At 43.6% G+C, this 18,298-nt stretch overlaps 1 protein-coding gene across 2 annotated transcripts; it reads left to right on the top strand.

Annotated features, from left to right (window-relative positions):
* Positions 1-10,410: 10,410 nt before the first annotated feature.
* LOC105892563 (NADPH oxidase organizer 1-like) lies at positions 10,411-15,144 on the top strand. Of its 2 annotated transcripts, XM_042703037.1 has the most exons (9): positions 10,411-10,911; positions 11,408-11,774; positions 11,923-12,003; positions 12,091-12,163; positions 12,289-12,466; positions 12,613-12,827; positions 13,212-13,322; positions 13,520-13,640; positions 13,967-15,144. In XM_042703037.1, the coding sequence occupies exons 2-9, from the start codon at positions 11,709-11,711 to the stop codon at positions 14,595-14,597; spliced, it is 1,476 nt and encodes a 491-aa protein (XP_042558971.1). In that variant the 5' UTR covers positions 10,411-10,911; positions 11,408-11,708; the 3' UTR covers positions 14,598-15,144. The 2 variants fall into 2 exon arrangements, with proteins under 2 accessions (XP_042558971.1, XP_042558972.1); XM_042703038.1 differs by lacking the exon at positions 10,411-10,911 and having other exon boundaries at positions 11,148-11,774.
* The last annotated feature ends 3,154 nt before the right edge of the window (positions 15,145-18,298 follow it).

Here is an 18,298-nt window from a genome sequence, read left to right as displayed (position 1 = left end):
GATGTTGTGCATTGTGCATCGTGCCTTTGAATGGGTGCCACACAGTCTGTGGTGGAAGTCAATCAGCTACTTTTAGGTAGGAAAAGATTTCAGCATTAGTCACGGCATATTTTGAGGATATTCAGTTGTGCTTTAACACAAGTAACTACACCACATCCTGACAGCATTTGGAGATTTGTATTATGGCTGGATATACATTTTACATTTACATTTACATTTAGTCATTTAGCAGACGCTTTTGTCCAAAGCGACGTACAAGCGAGAGAACAGTCAAGCTAAGAGCAATAAAAACATGGTGTAACAATAAAGAATTAGAAAAACGACCTAGAAAGGAAAAAGAAGTGCAGGAATATAACTGCTGAAGTGCAAGTTGAGCGCTAGTCAAGGTGCCAGTTAGGAAGGGAGGTGCTCTCTGAAGAGTTGGGTCTTCAGAAGCTTCTTGAAGGTAGAGAGGGACGCCCCTGCTCTGGTAGTACTAGGCAGTTCGTGCCACCAACGTGGAACTACAAATGAGAATAGTCTGGATTGCCGTGCTTGCACAGACGGCAGTGCCAAACGACGCTCACTAGACTAGCGCAGCGTCCTGGGTGTAACATTTGCCCTTACAAGAGCATTTAGGTAGGTGGGAGCAGAACCAGCAACCACTCTGTAGGCAAGCATAAGTGACTTGAACTTAATGCGAACAGCTACCGGCAGCCAGTGGAGCTCAATGAGTAGCGGGGTGACGTGTGCCCTTTTCGGTTGGTTGAACACCAGACCCGCCGCCGCGTTCTGGATCATCTGTAGTGGTTTCACCACGCAAGCTGGCAGGCCCGTTAGGAGGGCGTTGCAGTAGTCAAGGTGGGAACTCACCAAGGTTTGCACCAGCAGCTGGGTGGCATACTGGGTTAGGTACGGCCTGATTTTGCGGATGTTGTATAGCGCAAAGCGGCACGACCTGGAGACAGAGGCGATGTGGGCCGTGAAGGTCAGTTGGTCATCAATAATGACCCCGAGGTTTCTTGCTGTTTTGGATGGAACAAGAGATAAAGAGTCAATATTGATATTGATGTTGTGATGGATGACCTGTTTGGCTGGGAAGACCATCAGTTCCGTTTTGGCCAGGTTCAGCTGAAGGTGGTGATTTTTCATCCATGTGGATATATCAGCAAGACAGTCCGAGATCCGCGCAGAGACAGCGGTGTCCTCAGGAGGGAAAGACAGAAACAGTTGAGTATCATTGGCATAACAGTGATAGGAAAAGCCATGCGAGCGGATGATAGGGCCCAACGAGGTGGTGTAAATGGCAAAGAGAAGTGGTCCCATCACCGAGCCTTGGGGCACCCCAGTGGTGAGGCGGTGAGGTACAGACAGCTGACCTTCCCATGACACGTTAAACGAGCGCCCAGTGAGGTAGGATTCAAACCAGGAGTGCGCGTTGCCAGAAATGCCCATACTTGACAGTATGGACAGAAAGATGCGGTGATTGACTGTATCAAACGCAGCTGATAAGTCAAGCAGGACAAGAGCCGAGGATTGAGCTGCTGCTCTAGCTGTTTTTAAGGCCTCCGTTACAGACAACAGGGCTGTTTCGGTGGAATGACCGCTTTTGAATCCAGACTGGTTTGGGAGATTGTTCTTTGACAGGAACTTGGTGACCTGTTTGGAAGCTGCCCTCTCAATGGTTTTAGATAGGAGCGTGAGAAGTGAGACCGGTCGATAGTTTTCCACCTGAGTGGGATCGAGAGACGGCTTCTTGAGCAGCGGTGTTACCCGAGCCACTTTGAATGAAGAAGAAAATGTTCCAGAATTAAATGAAGCATTAATCACCTGTGTTATTGCCGGTAAGACGGCAGGCGATATGGCTTGAAGGATGTTGGATGGGATGGGGTCCAGCGGGCAGGTAGTTGGACAGCTACCTGTTAGGATTTTGGAGACCTCATTCTCCATGAAAGAAGGAAATGATGAGCCATTGACGGTTGCGCCCTTAGGGGGAGAGACAGTTGGTCGAACTGTTTCCCGATGGCTGCCACTTTCTCTGTGAAAAAGGAAGCAAAGTTATCAACAGTGAGGTTAGTAGCTGGGGTAGGAGGAAGAGGGTAGAGTAGAGTTTTGAAGGTGGAGAATAGTTTCCGAGCGTCAGTTGCACCGTTGATCTTGTCATTGAAAAAAGTCTTCTTAGCAGCAGTGATGCTGGATGAGAAGGAGGCCAGCAGTGTCTGGTAGCTTGCAAGATCGTCCAGTGCTGCAGATTTGTGCCACTTTCTCTCAGCCGCTCTGAGATTGGAGCGCTGCGTTCGGAGGGTATCACTCAGCCACGACTGAGACAGGGTAGATCAAGCAGGTCTGGTGGAAAGTGGACACAAACTGTCCAAGCATGAGCTCAGAGTGAAGCAGAGAGATTCTGTTGCATCATTGACACCTAGTGAGGAGAAAGTGGATAAAGGTGGAAGAGAAGAAGAAACCAGAGAGGAAAAGTGGGTGGGAGAGAGGTTGCGGAGGTTGCGCCGGAACGAGACCATCGGAGGGGGGACAGAGGGTTGCTCAATGAGGCGAACATCGAAGCGAATGAAGAAGTGGTCCGAGAGATGCAGAGGGGTTACCGTTAGGTTGTCCGTCGTGCAGTTCCGAGCAAGGATGAGGTCAAGCTCTTTTCCTGTGAGTTGTTCACCATGGCAATGGAGGTAATCATAAGGGCATCTAAATGGGTTAATGATGGTGAAAGGCTGCAGGATGGTGCCAGGTTACCTCCCATCTGAGCTTATATGGATGACATGACGACACTAGCAACAACTGCTCCATGCACCTGTCGGCTGTTAGCCAAGTTGAATGACAGTCTTAAATGGGCAAGGATGAAAGTGAAAGTGTTTCTAGCAGTAAGGGAAAACTGGTGGAAGTAGAGGTTTTATATTGATGATGAGGTGAGTTTAGGCAGGTGGTACAACTCCACAGTGAGTGACTGAGGACAGGTTTCAGAGCTTAGAGAATTCATTGTTATTTTGTTATTGTTACCTTCTTGCCTGCACAAGGTGGTTTTTGACTGTGTATGAAGTTGCTACTTCAGTGGTGGAAAAATTTGAGAGTCATGAACGAGGCAGTAAGGAAATGGCTTAGGGTACTACGTCATCTAAGTACTGTAGCTTTGTATGGAAAAGGAATTTTGGAGTTACCAATGACCAGGTTAGTAGAGGAGTTCGAATTGACTAAAACCAGCTTAGAGATTACTTTGTCAAGAAAACTGCTCCACAGTAAAAAACAGACAGGAAGTGTAATCCACGAGAAGCGGTTCAACGTGCACAAGGCGCATTACAGCATATATGTGATGTCATTGGGCAAGTACAGAGTGGAGGAGCAGGGTTTGGGCTAGGTGACAGTTGGAAAACATGGACTAAGGCTCTATTGATGGAGAGCAGCCATATGGTAGCTAGCTTTTTTCGTGAGCAAAAAGAGGAAACTAAACGAACAGCAGTGGCTTCTCAAGCAAAGCAAGGGCAATGGATGAACTGGCATGTTGTCGAGATGAGAAAGATCAGCTAGAGAGAACTTTGGGCTATTGACACTAACTGCATTGAATTCATCGTTTGAGCCAATTATGATGTCCCACCCCCCAACTCCACAGAACCTTAGTCAGTGGGTGGGTGAAGACAGAAGTTGGTTTTGGGTGTTGGCTTATTAAAGCATATTTTGTCTGGATGTAAAACTAGCTTGACCCAGGGTTGCTACACGTGGAGACATACTCAGGTTTTTTTTTTTTTACACTCTTTTTATTGAAAAAGTATAGATAGCAGACAGGGATTTATCCACATATACATTAATTTTTTTTTAACATAGAAGAAACCCCCACCCACCCATCCATCCATCCTCCCCCTACCCTGACTGGGCCTAAAGAAATCACTATAACAAAAAACAAAAACATGGACAATTTAGGTGTTTATTTGATAGACCTGTTTAGAGTTAAAACTCAAATAAATAGACAGAATTTCAATGAGAAACTGCATGACTTGGCAAATCCCTTTAACCAAGCCAAATTGTTTAATAGTATAGTGTTGACACAAGCCTATGGAATAAGCAGACTTCTGGAATTAATCAGTGTGTTTGGAAGTCCCTGAAGACCAATAAAGTATGACAATAGAGATCCCCAGACTACCTGGAATTTGTCAGGGCCTCTAATTGAAAATGTAATCTTCTCCAAATGTAAAAATAACATTACATCTTTCAGCCATTGTGCTGCACTGGGTGGGATGTCTGATTTCCAATGGGGTAAGATCTGCCTTCGTGCCAGCGAAGATACAAATGCTATGATGGATGAATTTTATTGTTGTCATTGCACAGAGTACAACGAAATGCAAAGAGAGGATGAAAGATTACAGCATAACATGAGGGGAGAGAGGAGAGAAAAAAAGACAACCCCCAGACTATGCTCCTAGAGGAGTACAGTGTGGGAGCATAAAAAAAACACCTCAGCACATAAGCACATACATTTTAAACATGACTTGCAATGGGGAGGGGGGGGGGGATGGAGGTAAGCCAAAGACTGGGTGATCTAAGCCCAGCCAGTGGGGGGAAGAAGGTAAGCCAGCACAGACAAGCAGCCAGCTGGCCCAGCAGCCCGTTAAGGCGCCAGTCACAGACCCTGTCCTGTCATACTGGGGGGTACGAAGCAGACGAGGCGAAGGCGTGGGATGGGGGGTGGGGGAGTGGATGCATATCTGTGTGTAGTATGTACGTGTATGTGTATGCAAAGTTCATGTATGTATGTAAAGTTCATGCAAAGTTCATGTATGAGTAGGCCTGGGTTGTTCCTTCCCCCAGGCCACAATCAGACAGATTCTCAGTTCGCAAGATTGTCGTTGCCATGGAGACAGCCTTGAAGGGTCCTGGACAGAGACAACAATCCACAGGTGTCTGTGGAAAGGGGGAAGGGAATGAGAGAGAGTCTCACTGCAGCAATCTTCAGGGGAGTTGTTTTTCCAGCAACGGCCTTGGCCAAGGCCCGTTCCGGTTGAGGGAGCCGAAAGCAGATAAGATTGGGATTGTTTGGTCTTGCAAGTAGCTGCATTCAATTTGCGCCTCTACTCTTGAGACCTTTTATCCCATTTTTGTAAGAACTTTTTGTAGCAGGTCTTCAATTCGATCCAATTTCATTTGCATAGCCGTGAACATCTCCTTGTTGTTATCAATCTGGCGGTTTGAAACCACAGTCTGAGTGCCCACAGCTCTACCCAGCGCATCAATCATTTCGGGCAGCCTTAGGGGGCTAATGACAGCTGTCGCCGTTTCCTTAATTTTCCGATAAATCAGGGTAGCGCCTAATCCAAACAGCAGAAATCCTGTAATCATAGTTCCGAATAGGTAGATGTCTTCAACGTCCTCCACGGAAAGGGCTGCTAGGCACACAACACGCCACTGCTCCCACGCGTCCATCATGTAGCCAGCTGCGAACGTCCCGGGAGGACAGACAGGTTCCCCCGAACCCGAGCTTCTCGTTGAGAAGATGGTGTCAATTGCATTGAGAGACCAAGTGATCAAATCCATGGTTTTTAGTTCGAAGAGCGATGCGGAGAGAGTCTCTCAAGTATAGCACAAGACAAGACAAGACGATAGGAGCCAAGCAGGGAAGGTCAAGGGGAGCTGACCTGACCTTTGGTCGTACTTGTTTCTTCATTTGCTACACCAAATATAGCAATCAACGCACAAGGTTGTACAGTTGTTCCAAGAATTTCAGACAGCACATCAAAAATAGTACACCAGTATCTTGCTAGCTTTTGACATGACCAGAACATGTGTCAAATCTGTGACATAATCAGGTTTTGAAATCATTATAGTGTCTGTTTGAGAATACGCGAGTTGAGGTTTAGTGACATTCGGTGAATGACAGGGACAATATAATTTCTTCAGTGGGAAAAGGGCAGAAAAGTGGACACTTGCACATACAAACTATACTGGCAAATGGGGCAAAGCATGGATTGCTGGCTGATGTCGGTAGACAACTTCCAATTCCACAGAGTATTGTTGTGACTGCTATGAGACCAGACATGGTGTTGTATTCTGAGTGTGAGCACATTGTTTTCTTTATTACAGTGCATAAAATGCCCTGTATTGTTATTCGTTCGTTTCTTATACTTATTATTATTCTTTGTACCGAACTTCTGCGCTTAATTCAGCTCGAACCGCTTAACTTAGAAACTTCGTTCAAACTTTGCTGCGTAGGTCTTGTAAAGGACACTTATGCTATGTCTTCTTTCTTTCTTTCACTCTTCTTTCCTTCTTCCACTATTCTTTCCTTCTTTCCTTTCTTCTTTCCTTCTTCCACTCTTCTTTCCTTCTTTCACTCTTCTTTCTTTCCTTCTTCCTTTCTTAACTTTTGCATTTCATGCACTGGTATTTCCTTCAGGAATTGCATTTTCTAGTTCAGCTCGAACCGCTTAACGTTTTTTTCCCCTCCATCTCTCCATCTTTCTCTTTATCTCTCTCAGTCTACTTTCTCTCACACGCCATCTCTCTGCTTCACTCCATTTTTCTCTCCTTCTTTCAATATTTTCCCTCTCCACTCCCCTCCACTTCCCTCTTTATCTCTTTATCCACAGCCACTCCTGTTCACTCTTCTATCCTTTCTTCTTTCAATTTTTATCCCTGTATGAGTAAATATGAATGTAAATGCATTCACAAACAGGAGGGCAGGGGTAATTTGTCCTTCCTGCCCCCGACCCCCCTCTCTCTAGGGCACTTGCTCGCCTCCGGCCGTGATTAAAGTATAATGTGGAATTATGTGCGGATCAACTCTGGGGCAACCTCTGTGAATATGATGGACATTACAGGAGCTGATTGCTTATCAGTGGAAAATACAGTAAATTGAGATTTCTCGATTTGGGGAGGCTATTGATTTAGCTTGATTTGAAAGGTGAGCTTTTTGTGAGAACAAAACGGGGACTTTTGGAGCAAAAGGACATTCACAGATCAAGAAAACAACAAGTACCCTCACACACACAGACACATAGCAGACACACACACGCATACATGCACATACACACACACACTCATCACATAAATAACAAACACCTGAAGACATGATACCCATCCTCTTCTCTCTCACAATAGGCCAGGCACTGCTATCGCCTTGAACGAAGGAGTTCTCCACAGTAGCACAGAGGCAGAATAAAGGTGACCTGAAATATACAGTTTCATGTTCCTGCTCGGCCGATTTTATGGCAGCCCTCTCCGATGCGGGTCTGTTTTGTAAACACTGTCCTTAGCGTTTCTGGGACAGGGATGGATCTGATATGTGATCGTGTTCGCCTCTATTACATACACTGAGGTGCATTTCCCTGCCTGCCTCTCTGGGTGGAGTCATGTGACATGGGCACATGTGGGCTTCGGTGATACCTTTCCCCTCCGGGAAGCGTGCTACTGCTGAGACACACATCATGATAATGATGACAAAATGTCAAGAAAGCTGATGATCACATCTGGACCCCAACAGGCACAGACCGAAGGCAGATCCATAGATCACCTGGGCTAATTCCATTCAACTGTCTGTAGCTATCTAATCACAGTATCGTCATACTTTTTAAGATATTAAAGAAAAACTAATACAAATTCTCCCATAGACTTACATTGGGCCATTGTGACATCATCATAATAGGGTCATTAAACTAACTTGCACCTGTGCTTCACTGACACCTGCACCAAGTTTCCAAGGCTCCTCTTCTCTCTGTCCCTCTCCATTCAACTGTATAACTAGGAATATTAACAGACACCTTCCATCCTCTAATTTTTTTTCTCTCCATCTCTCTATCTTTCTCTTTATATCTCTCAGTCTACTTTCTCTCACACTCCATCTCTCTGCTTCACTCCATTTTTCTCTCTTTCTTTCAATATTTTCCCTCTTCACTCTCTCTTTATCTCATTATCCATAGCCACGACTGTTCACTCTTCTTTCCTTTCTTCTTTCAATTACTCTGTCCATCAATTCCTACTCTTTTTTTCAACTTTTTTGTGAGCCTTCTTTCACTTTACAGTCCTCCCTTGTTCTCACCTGGTTATTCTGAGGGTGAGAAGAACCAGAGAAAGAAATTCAACACAGCACTATTAAGAGATCCAGCAGCAGCAGAGGAATTCAAGATCAGACTAAAGAACAAGTGTCAGGCCTTGCAAGAGCTAGAGGAAGAAGGTGAGGAAAGAAACATAGATGGGATGTGGAAGGTAGTAAAGGAAGCCGTAATCACAACCTGCAATGTAGCACTGGGACCACAGAAAGATAACCACAAGGCTTGGATATCAGCAGAGTCAATGAAGAAGGTGGAGGAGAGGAAAGAAAAGAAGGCAGCTCTAAACAGCAGTCGTACAAGAGCAGAGAAAGTGAAGGCACAAACAGAGTACAGGGAAGTGAATAAGAACGTGAAAAAAAGCTTGAAGACAGACAAGAGGAACTACATAGAGGCCCTTGCATTAGAAGCAGCTAGACATGGGAATCTGAAAGACCTGTATGACACCACCAAAAAGCTGCCAGGAAAGACCAGTAAACCTCAAAGACCGGAAAAGGACAAAGAGGGAAAGCCAATAATTCGGGAGGAAGGACAGAAGAAAAGATGGATAGAACATTTCGAGGAAATACTTAACAGACCAGCCCCACAAGACCCACCATACATCCAAAAAGCAGACAGGGACCTGCCAATATACTTCAGTGCACCAATGGGAGAGATGCTCCACCCTCTCTTCAAGAAGATGTGGGAAGAGGAAAACATCCCATGCAAATGGAAGGAGGGCTATCTTGATAAGATGCCAAAGAAAGGGGACCTGAGCAACTGTGGAAACTATAGGGAGATCATGCTACTATCCATCCCAGGAAAGGTCTTCTACAGGATCTTACTGGACAGGATGAAGGATATGATTGACCCCCAGCTTAGAGACCAGCAGGCTGGCTTCCACAAAGACAGATCGTGTATAGACCAGATTGCCACACTGCGCATCATCCTGGAACAGTCACTAGAGTGGAATTCACCGCTATTCATAAACTTCTTCGACTACGAGAAGGCTTTCGATAGTGTGGACAGGGAGACCCTCTGGAAGCTTCTCAGGCACTACGGAGTGCCGGAGAAATTTACTAACATCATCAGAAACACCTATGAGGGAATTACCTGCAGAGTGATCCACGAGGGACAACCTACCGGTGCTTTCTGCGTACAAACGGGAGTGAGGCAGGGGTGCATACTATCGCCGTTCTTGTTCCTGCTGGCAATGGATTGGGTAACGAAGCAATCCACAGCAGAAAGGAAAAACGGCATACAGTGGACAATGTGGGCGCAACTCGATGACCTGGACTTTGCAGGTGACTTGGCCCTTCTCTCTCATACCCAGCAGCAGATGCAGGAAAAGACCAGCACCATCGCAGCCTCGGTCTTAACATCCACAGAGGGAAGAGCAAAGTCATGATAGTAAACTCTGCCAACACTGCATCCATCATGCTGGAAGGCGAAGCTCTGGAGGAGGTTGAGGAGTTCACCTACCTTGGCAGCATTGTCAACAAGCAGGGTAGAACAGATGCAGATGTCAGAGTCAGGATTGGCAAGGCCAGAGTTGTGTACCTCCAACTAAAAAACAAAAGACCTGGCCATCACAACAAAAATCAAGATCTTTAACAGCAATGTGAAGTCAGTCCTACTCTACGGTGCTGAGACTACAGTGAATACGACAAACAAAATCCAGTCATTCACCAATACCTGTCTGCGACACCAAGAAAATGGGCTACATAAGGGGACAGCTTGAGATGTTGGCTCAGGACAGAGATGCTTGGAGAACTCTTGTTGGTGGCCTAAGCCCCAGAAGGGGTGGTAGGCGATGATGATGATCCTCCCTTCCATTTTCTTTACTTCCTCCAGACCATGTCTATATATTCCACTTTATCCATCGATCATTCTAACATCTCCTTCCTCCCCTATGTCCATTCTCTTTCCTATTTTCACTTATTCTCTCCCTCTGTAGAACCTCCATCCACTTGTTTTTTCTATCCCTCTCCAACTCCTCTTTCTCACACTTCATCTCTCTGCTTCAGTCCATTTTCTCTTCTTCTTTCAAACTTTTCCCTCTTCACTCTCTCTTTACTCTCTTTATCCATAACCACTCTTGTTGACTCTTCTTTCCTTTCTTCTTTCACTCTTGTTCACTCTTCTTTCATTTCTTCTTCCTTTCTTAACTTAACTCTCTTTCTTTCAATATTGTCCCTCTTCACTCTCTCTTTACTGTCTTTATCCATAGCCACTATTGTTCACCCTTCTTTCCTTTCTTCTTTAACTCTTGTTCACTCTCCTTTCATTTCTTCTTTCTTTCAGTTTTTCCCCTCTTCACTCTTTCTTTACTGTATTTAACCATAGCCACTCTTGTTCACCCTTCTTTCCTTTCTTCTTTCACTCTTCTTTCCTTTCTTCTTCCTTTCTTAACTTTTGCATTTCATGCACTGGTATTTCCTTCAGGAAATGCATATTCTAGTTGAGTTTACAATTACCTTTGAAGATGAGGAAAATTGAGGAAGCATTTGAAAGGAAGAAGCTAAGGGGGGGATGGGTTGGATGAATGGGTAGTGTATAGCAGGGTTTCCCAACCCATGGGCAGGCCGCGCAGCACCATCTAGTGGGCCGCGAAAATGTTTCTGTCTTTTTTTTTTTCACGGATTTTCCACAAGAACTGATTTTTAGTTGAGAACAATATTAATACAATTTATGATTGAAATTGGATGTTTTAACCACAATATAATATATCTTTCCGATTCAGTTAGACGAGTCGACGGACGTCAGTAACGCTACATTACTGCTGGTTTTTGTGCGTTATCATTGGAGCGGTACATTACAGGAGGACATGCTTTTCTGTGAAGAGCTACCAACTAGAACCACTGGCCAGGAATGCTTTCGCTGCCTGGATAAATTCTTCACCCGAAATGTAATGTAATTGACTAATGACTAATGGCTTTTTTTGGTAGACCAGACAAGAGCAGAGTTACAGTAGTCTAGCCTGCTCGTGATGAAAGCCTGCATCAGTCTTTCAGTGTCAGCCTGAGAAAGAAACGGTTGCACCTTAGCAATGTTTCTTAAGTGATAAAAAGATGTTTTAACTATATTTTTGATTTGGGTTTCAAAATTGAGATCTGAGTCAAATATGACACCTAGGTTTCTGGCCTGGTGTTTGGTGTCAAGTGCTAGTGTTTTTAAATGTGCAGATAGTTTCTCTCTTTTGGCTTTTTCACCAACGACTAATACCTGTGGTAATTCAAATCCTTGACTAATGCTGTCAAGTAGAAAGTGGCACTTGCCAATGGCATCTTCCGTGGACCTGTTTGCTCTGTATGCAAACAGATGTGGGTCAAATGTGGGGGGAAGGATAGACTTCATGTAATGCGAGACCAGTTTCTCAAAGCACTTCATGATTATTGGTGTAGGTGCAACCGGTCTGTACCTCCAGCCTTACAACAACCCGTATGTCGGCCTCCAGAGAATATTTCACAGCTCCACCTTCGACTTATGTATGCAAACTGAAGAGAACTATGAAGAGCATTCTTACAAAGGTTCCCCGGAATTCCAGGTGGTTCAGTGCGGTGTGAAGAGCTATGCTGATAGTGTCTTCCGTGGACCTGTTTCCTCTGTATGCAAACTGATGTAGGCCAAATGTGGGGGGAAGGGTGGATCTGATGTGCGATCTCTAGTGTGACGACAAGACTCACCGGTCTGTACTGTTTCATCATGGCTTATCAACGCTTTCCAGCTAATGTGCGCATTATTGGAGTGATGCACAAGGATACAATTAAGGTAAGATCAGCATCTCCCTCCAGCTCTCTCTTAGTCTCATACACTCACTCTCTCACACACATATACTGATGCGGTGCGTATTCAGCAATTGTGGGAATATTATCACGCTGACTATACAGCTAATCTTCTTTTAATTAACCTTTCGCAGATGTTTATGACCTCTGTGGTCTGGTCAGATAATAATGAAGTGATCATCTACAGAGCCTTCAAAGATTTCAAAAAACTTCACGTAAGTTGGAATACATCTCCAGAAAGACAACCCCCAAATTTTAAATCCTTTTCTAAAACTTGCAACATTTGCTGTGTGTTCTAACAGAAACAGTTGAAAAAGAAACATCCAGTGGCAAATCCTTTTCGCAAAGAGGATAGAATTCTCCCAAGATTCAGAGGTGCAGTATAATATCCATGTTCAAATAACGCTATGAATACAGTTGGCACACCATACCCTGACTTTGTATAAGAAATCCCTATTTATGACGCCACTGAAGTATCATCATGATTTTTTCCACTGCAGGCATGAAGAGGAACTTTCATAGGAAGGGGCGGAGTAAGAGTGTGCACTACGTCAAAGCTCTGGAGAAATACTGCACCGAGCTGCTCCAGTGTGACCCCAGTGTCACACAGAGTTCAGAGGTCGTCCAGTTCTTTTGCCCAAAAAATCATGACCTGGAACCAGAGTTTGCCAAGAACAGGTATGTTTTTTTTTTTCTGCTTGAGAAGAGATACAGATAGTCTCAAAATCTTTGTGTCTTTGTGAGTAAATAATCATTGTTAACTCTTAAATTGCTGATTGGAAGAAATATTTTTAATTGCTAAAGTCCTGCCCTTGCCCTTTCAGTATCATTATAGTGCCATCAGATGTCCTATCGGAGATTCAAAGGGTTGGGACAGCAAACCCACATGACAAGCGCCTCAGTATGGGCAACATAACTCAGCCTTTCCTGACTCAGACCTACCGCACCTTCGCCCCGTATGAGACCAAGGACCTCAAGAACAGACCCTTCAAAGTGGACGTAAATGAAACCCTAGATGTCCTTATCAAAGACCAAAAAGGTATGTCAGTTCATGCATGTCCTTTACCATTGCAATCTCTTGGGTCTGTTCATTCAATCAAATCAAATGGCTCCTTGAGGCTCAAACGAGCCACTCACCTTTCCTCTCATTTCTTGTTGTGTCACTCGGTTTGCCACGGCTATCATAAACAATGGCAGCCTTTCTCATCCCAGACTGTGTTTAATTTGCTAAAGGCTAAACCAGGATATAAGAAATAGAGAAGGAGAGATAAACCTTTCTTTGAGATACATGAGCAGAATGCGTAGCCTGTTTCATTCAGGACTTTTTGGAGCATCTTTGATAATGACCAGAGTGTGTGTGTGTGTGTGTGTGTGTGTCTGAAGGCTAGTTTATAGATTCAATTTGTGTTTTCTGGGTTGGCAGGCTGGTGGCTTGTGGAGAATGAAGAGAAACATCTGGCGTGGTTCCCTGCCCCATACCTGGAGCCCTGTGAAGAGGACGACGATGATGACTTTGATACTAATTCCTCTGAAAGTGAGAAACCATTTCATTGAGATTGCAGACAGTACAAATTAATATTGTATTACAATGAATAAATAATACAATGAATACAAATCAAAGAATATACCAACATAAATTAAATAAATATATTATTAAAATTGTATCATTTAATTCATTATTCAAATGTAATAACTTCAAACTAATTATGTTTTTTTTTCTTCATCTACCAGGAGATACATTCTACTGTGCTGCAAGAAACTATGTCTCTAAGAACAGAGATGAAGTATCTATACACATCGGCTCTGTTGTGGAAGTGTTGCGCAAGTCTGGCGATGGCTGGTGGCTTATCAGGTAATTTGCCTCATCTGGGAAAAGTCAGTTACGTCACAGATTGGGAAGTGAGGGAGAGGCCAAACAAGGGCAGGGTACAAATGAGAGTTCCCACTTTGCATAGGTATTTCTGGGTAAATTCCAACAGATCGTTTCAGTGCATCGTCTCAGTGCTGCCCCAGTAACATTACAAAAGCGGCTGGTGTGAATTTTTGTTGCTCAATTCTTGGCACGTAAAGATATCAAGTATTACTCAGGTGTGATAGTGTGTAAGTCAGGTAGATAGTGTGTAGCATGTTTATCACTTTTATGATCCTTAAATATTGTCTGTTTCTACTCTTTGGCAGATACAGCGGCAGTGTTGGTTACGTGCCATCAATGTACCTCCAGCCTTACAACAACCCATATGTCGGCCTCCAGAGAGCATTCCACAGCTCCACCTTCAACCTCAGCTGCCTGCAGCCGCCTCTTTCCCAGCGTCAGGGCATCCCACGCAGGCTGGCCCCGACTAGTCATTCCCAATCCCTGGAGAACCTGCTGGAACCTCGTCGCGTGCAGGCTAACACGCCGCCTGACAGCCCCTCCGCGAGGCTCAAGGAGCCAGACAGCCGCAAGAGCAGCATCAGCGCAGCCAGCGACGATACTGACTTCAGCTTCAGCTCCTCGGGGAGCCTGTCAGGGGCAGAGGCGGAGCACGAGGCCCAGATCCGTGGGTCCTCCACGGGGGAGGCAGAGGCCAGTGATGGCCCCGACACTAGGGAGTCCAGCGGCGAGATGAGCCCCAGCAGATCCTGCAGTGGCAGCCCCAGTGACAGCCCCGCTGGCACCCCGACTGTCAGAGCCGCGACCCCACCCAGAGTGCCACCCAGGCCTCAGGCCCAGGAGATCTTCACCCGCTGCACCACCTACACCCGCAAGGCGGCCATGGCCTCCAGGGCCCGGCTCTTCCCACAGCAGATGGAGATCCAAACGCGCTAATGGGAGAGAAGACACATGAGCAGACACTGAAGTGTGCAGCTTTGGAGCAGAATTAGAGTAGAGTTCATGGGAGTAGTTAAACAGGACATTAACAGGATAAGGAGTAAAACGAGCAGTTTATCTTATACATGGACATATTTAAAAGTTGTATATTTAAATAGAATTAGAATGCGACACAGAGGAAGAGGGTATTCTATACTTAATTGAGATCCATGGTTACTGTACTTGTATTGGGTACCTAATATGTACATGTGCCATTTTTATGTAATGTTTACCTGTACTGTCTGTCTGTTATAGCACTGTTTTCGCAAGAATGGGATTAAGAGTCTGATTATATAAGAATGTATGGTTTCATATGGATGTATTTCCTTGAGGACCAAGTGATGAATGTTTTTTTGTATTTATGAATTGATGAATGATTGATGAATTGGAGACTCTGTTCTATTTTCTTTCAATGCTGTTTAAAGACAGTTTAAAAGGGTGGCATTGTAACTTCTACATGTACATATATTTTACATATATTTTAACTTATAATACAAATTTCAAATACAATTTTCACATCATACTGTGGTCTGGGTTTCATGGTTGCTGTCTTTTTTATTGAGTATCCAATCAGTATGGGTGTCATGTCTATGGAATGGACTGTCTGTTCTATTCTTTAAAGTTGTTTGTGCTCATATCACTGATTTTGATGGGATTTTGACTACTCCAGCTGTTTATGTAAGAACATATAGTGTGATGTGGGTGTTTTCCTGTAGATCATCATACGTAACTGCGTATAAGGACGTGGCTAACGTTCAGTGCAACAACTCGATTAGCTCTTTGAAAGAAACTCCTTTTAGTCGGCGTACTAATGAATATAAATTGACCTCAAAACAATTAGGACCTACGTATTAGGGAAATCCTACACCCGAGGATTTTCCAAGAATTGGTACGCAAGAAAATCGCGCCTAGCAGGCTGTGAACGCGGTCTGTATTTCTATACCACTGTCACTTTTCATAGGTTTCACAGTGTGAATGTTCGCTACTTGCACTAGCACTGAGTTATTTTCTATGTGATGACTTATTTTGCTTTTGTAAGCCAATACTTTCAAGATCCGTCAATAAATATTGTTGGTTATGACCAGGGATGGATTACCGAATGGGCCTATCGGGCCCAGGCCCAAGGGCCCATGAGCTCAGGTGCCGCCTAAGCCAGAGCCTCTGCATGAAGTCGCTGTTATGTATCTCTTATTTGTGGTTGAAAGAGGTGTATTTTGTTAATTTGCTGTTGGCTTTAATTGAGTGTACCTGCGCTGTGTTAGAAAATGTGTATGTGTGCTTTAAATCCTGTTGAGGTACAGCTGAATTTAGTTATTGTGCTGTTGAAAAAAAATGTCATTACATTTAAGTAATGTCTTGCAAGCACATCATTTTAATAACCAGGGACCCATGGTTTCATAATCCGTCCATGGTTATGACTTATATGTTGCCCCTTCTTTATGTTGTTACTGGACATGTGTCCTCTTAAGCTATTTTACATCATACCACATTTGAGTAATGTAAATAATAAATAATACATTTCCCTCGGGATAAATAAAGTATCCATCTATCTATGTATCTATCTAATGAATAAGTGGGATCATTTATTGTGGAGCCATATCATTTTGTCTTATGAAGGCTCTTGGATGCAACTTTCTTCCATAGCTTTCCACCGGTAACTTTAACTACTCTTGTTTATATATTTGTATCGTATATTTTGTGTTTTTTTGTTCTTATGTGTAGTACTTTTTTTTATGTGTAGTACTTATTGTGTTTTTATGTTTTATGTTTACTGTATGCACCTATACACCAGAAAAAAATCCAGGTAGGTATAAACCTACTTGGCAATACATCCAATTCTGATTCTGATTCTGATTCTGATTCTGTAGGGGACATCTTTCTGTTGTGTGCCGCCATCTGGTGGATAAAAAGGTATTGCTGTATGTGTTAGTCAGCTACCACCAAATGTATACAATTGTCTTGCTTAATGCACCTACTGAATGGGTCGCCTTAATCATTATAAAAAAAAATGCCCCCCCTGAGAATTTTTTCAGGAGGTTTCAGCCATTCTTAGGTATTCTGGCAGAGTATTCCAAAGGCTGGGGGCAACCAGTGCAGTGATTTTAATACTGGTGTGATGTGCGGCCCCTGTCTTGTTTTTTTAGTGGGGACTCGTGCTGCTGCATTCTGTATTGTTTGTAATTGACTAATGCCTTTTTTTGGTAGACCAGACAAGAGCAGAGTTACAGTAGTCTAGCCTGCTCGTGATAAAAGCCTGCATCAGTATTTTATTTACTTGCTTGTTTGCTGTGCACAAATGTCTTTGTTTCAAAGCTCTTTTGGATAATAAATCCCTTTTGACCAAAGTTGCTCTGTGTGGTTTTATGTTGTTTTCTGGTGCACAATACAATTTTGATGCAATATCTAGAGTTAGATTCTCTTCTATTCATTTCTAGGCTTCCACCTGTAGCAGGTGCTGATCTTGCTTTTTGTGACACATAACAATCGCTTATTAATTAGAATTAATGGATTATAGATTCAATTAGCCTAATGGAATATAGATTAACTAAAATAAGCGGGGTGTCTGTTGGGCCCCGACCTGTTACAAATACAAAAAGGTGGGCCTCGGAGTCGAAAAGGTTGGGAACCCCTGGTGTATAGCATGCGATGCCATGACCATGTAAATGCATACAAATGTCACAAATGAAATGTGTCCACAGACATAGGCTATACAGTATGATCATTTATTTATTGACCTTTAAGAACACTAATGTCACAAATGAAATGTGTCCACAGACATAGGCTATACAGTGTGATCATTTATTTATTGACCCTTAAGAACACTAAGGTGCAGAAACAATACTGCCTCAATAGGCTATTGGCCTAAGCAATAGTGGCCAGTATATGCCTACTTTGTACTGAACCTTTCCACTGAATCTTTAAATAGTAAGATTAAAACAAAGTGCAAATGTAAAAGAATATATATATATATTTCTGTGGCATTTAGTACAGTGCTTCTATGGCTTTCAGTGGTTCACTGTACTTTCAGAAGATAACTGAAGTGTTAATCCTTTCTTTTGTCCATATATTAAAGCAACATTTTTTTTTTATGGCCACATAATAAAATAAGAAATGCTCACAAATGCAGCTTTGTCCATGTTTATCATCTTTATCATGCTGCTCAGGTTTTATGGTTTGGCAGTCATGTTATGTTTAGCACTTGTGGGCTACAGACAGCGCACGTTGTACTGTGAAGGAGTGACTTTACAGATTGCGCGTACAACTTGCAGCACGTGTTGTGGCTGTCTTCAGACAGCCAGTTGTGCATTGTTGTTGCTGCATTAGATCTACGGCCAGGCAGTTGTTATTTTGGTTAGGTAATGAGTACTTGCATGTGACAGTGAAAGGATTGGCCACTGTGGGAAGTCCCAAACCAATAGTACCAGGAATTTTACATATGTGTATAACTGTAATACATGTGTATAATGAGGGGTGAGGTGTGTGTGTACTGGGACTGGGTTGAATGGAGTTACTTCCCCAAAAATACTTGTCACCAGCTGCCACTGCATGTGACATATTATAGCAGTATATAAAACAAATTAAAAGAGAGACAACTTGAATTTGGGGAACATGCAGTTCAGAAAGCAACCAAGAAAACAAACAAAGACAAAACCTCACTT

Source organism: Clupea harengus, chromosome 22 (assembly GCF_900700415.2).
Source record: "Clupea harengus chromosome 22, Ch_v2.0.2, whole genome shotgun sequence".
Classification (NCBI taxonomy): Eukaryota; Metazoa; Chordata; class Actinopteri; order Clupeiformes; family Clupeidae; genus Clupea; species Clupea harengus.
The sequence above is the reverse complement of the archived record's forward strand: the minus strand, read 5'-3'. Positions and strand labels throughout refer to the sequence as shown.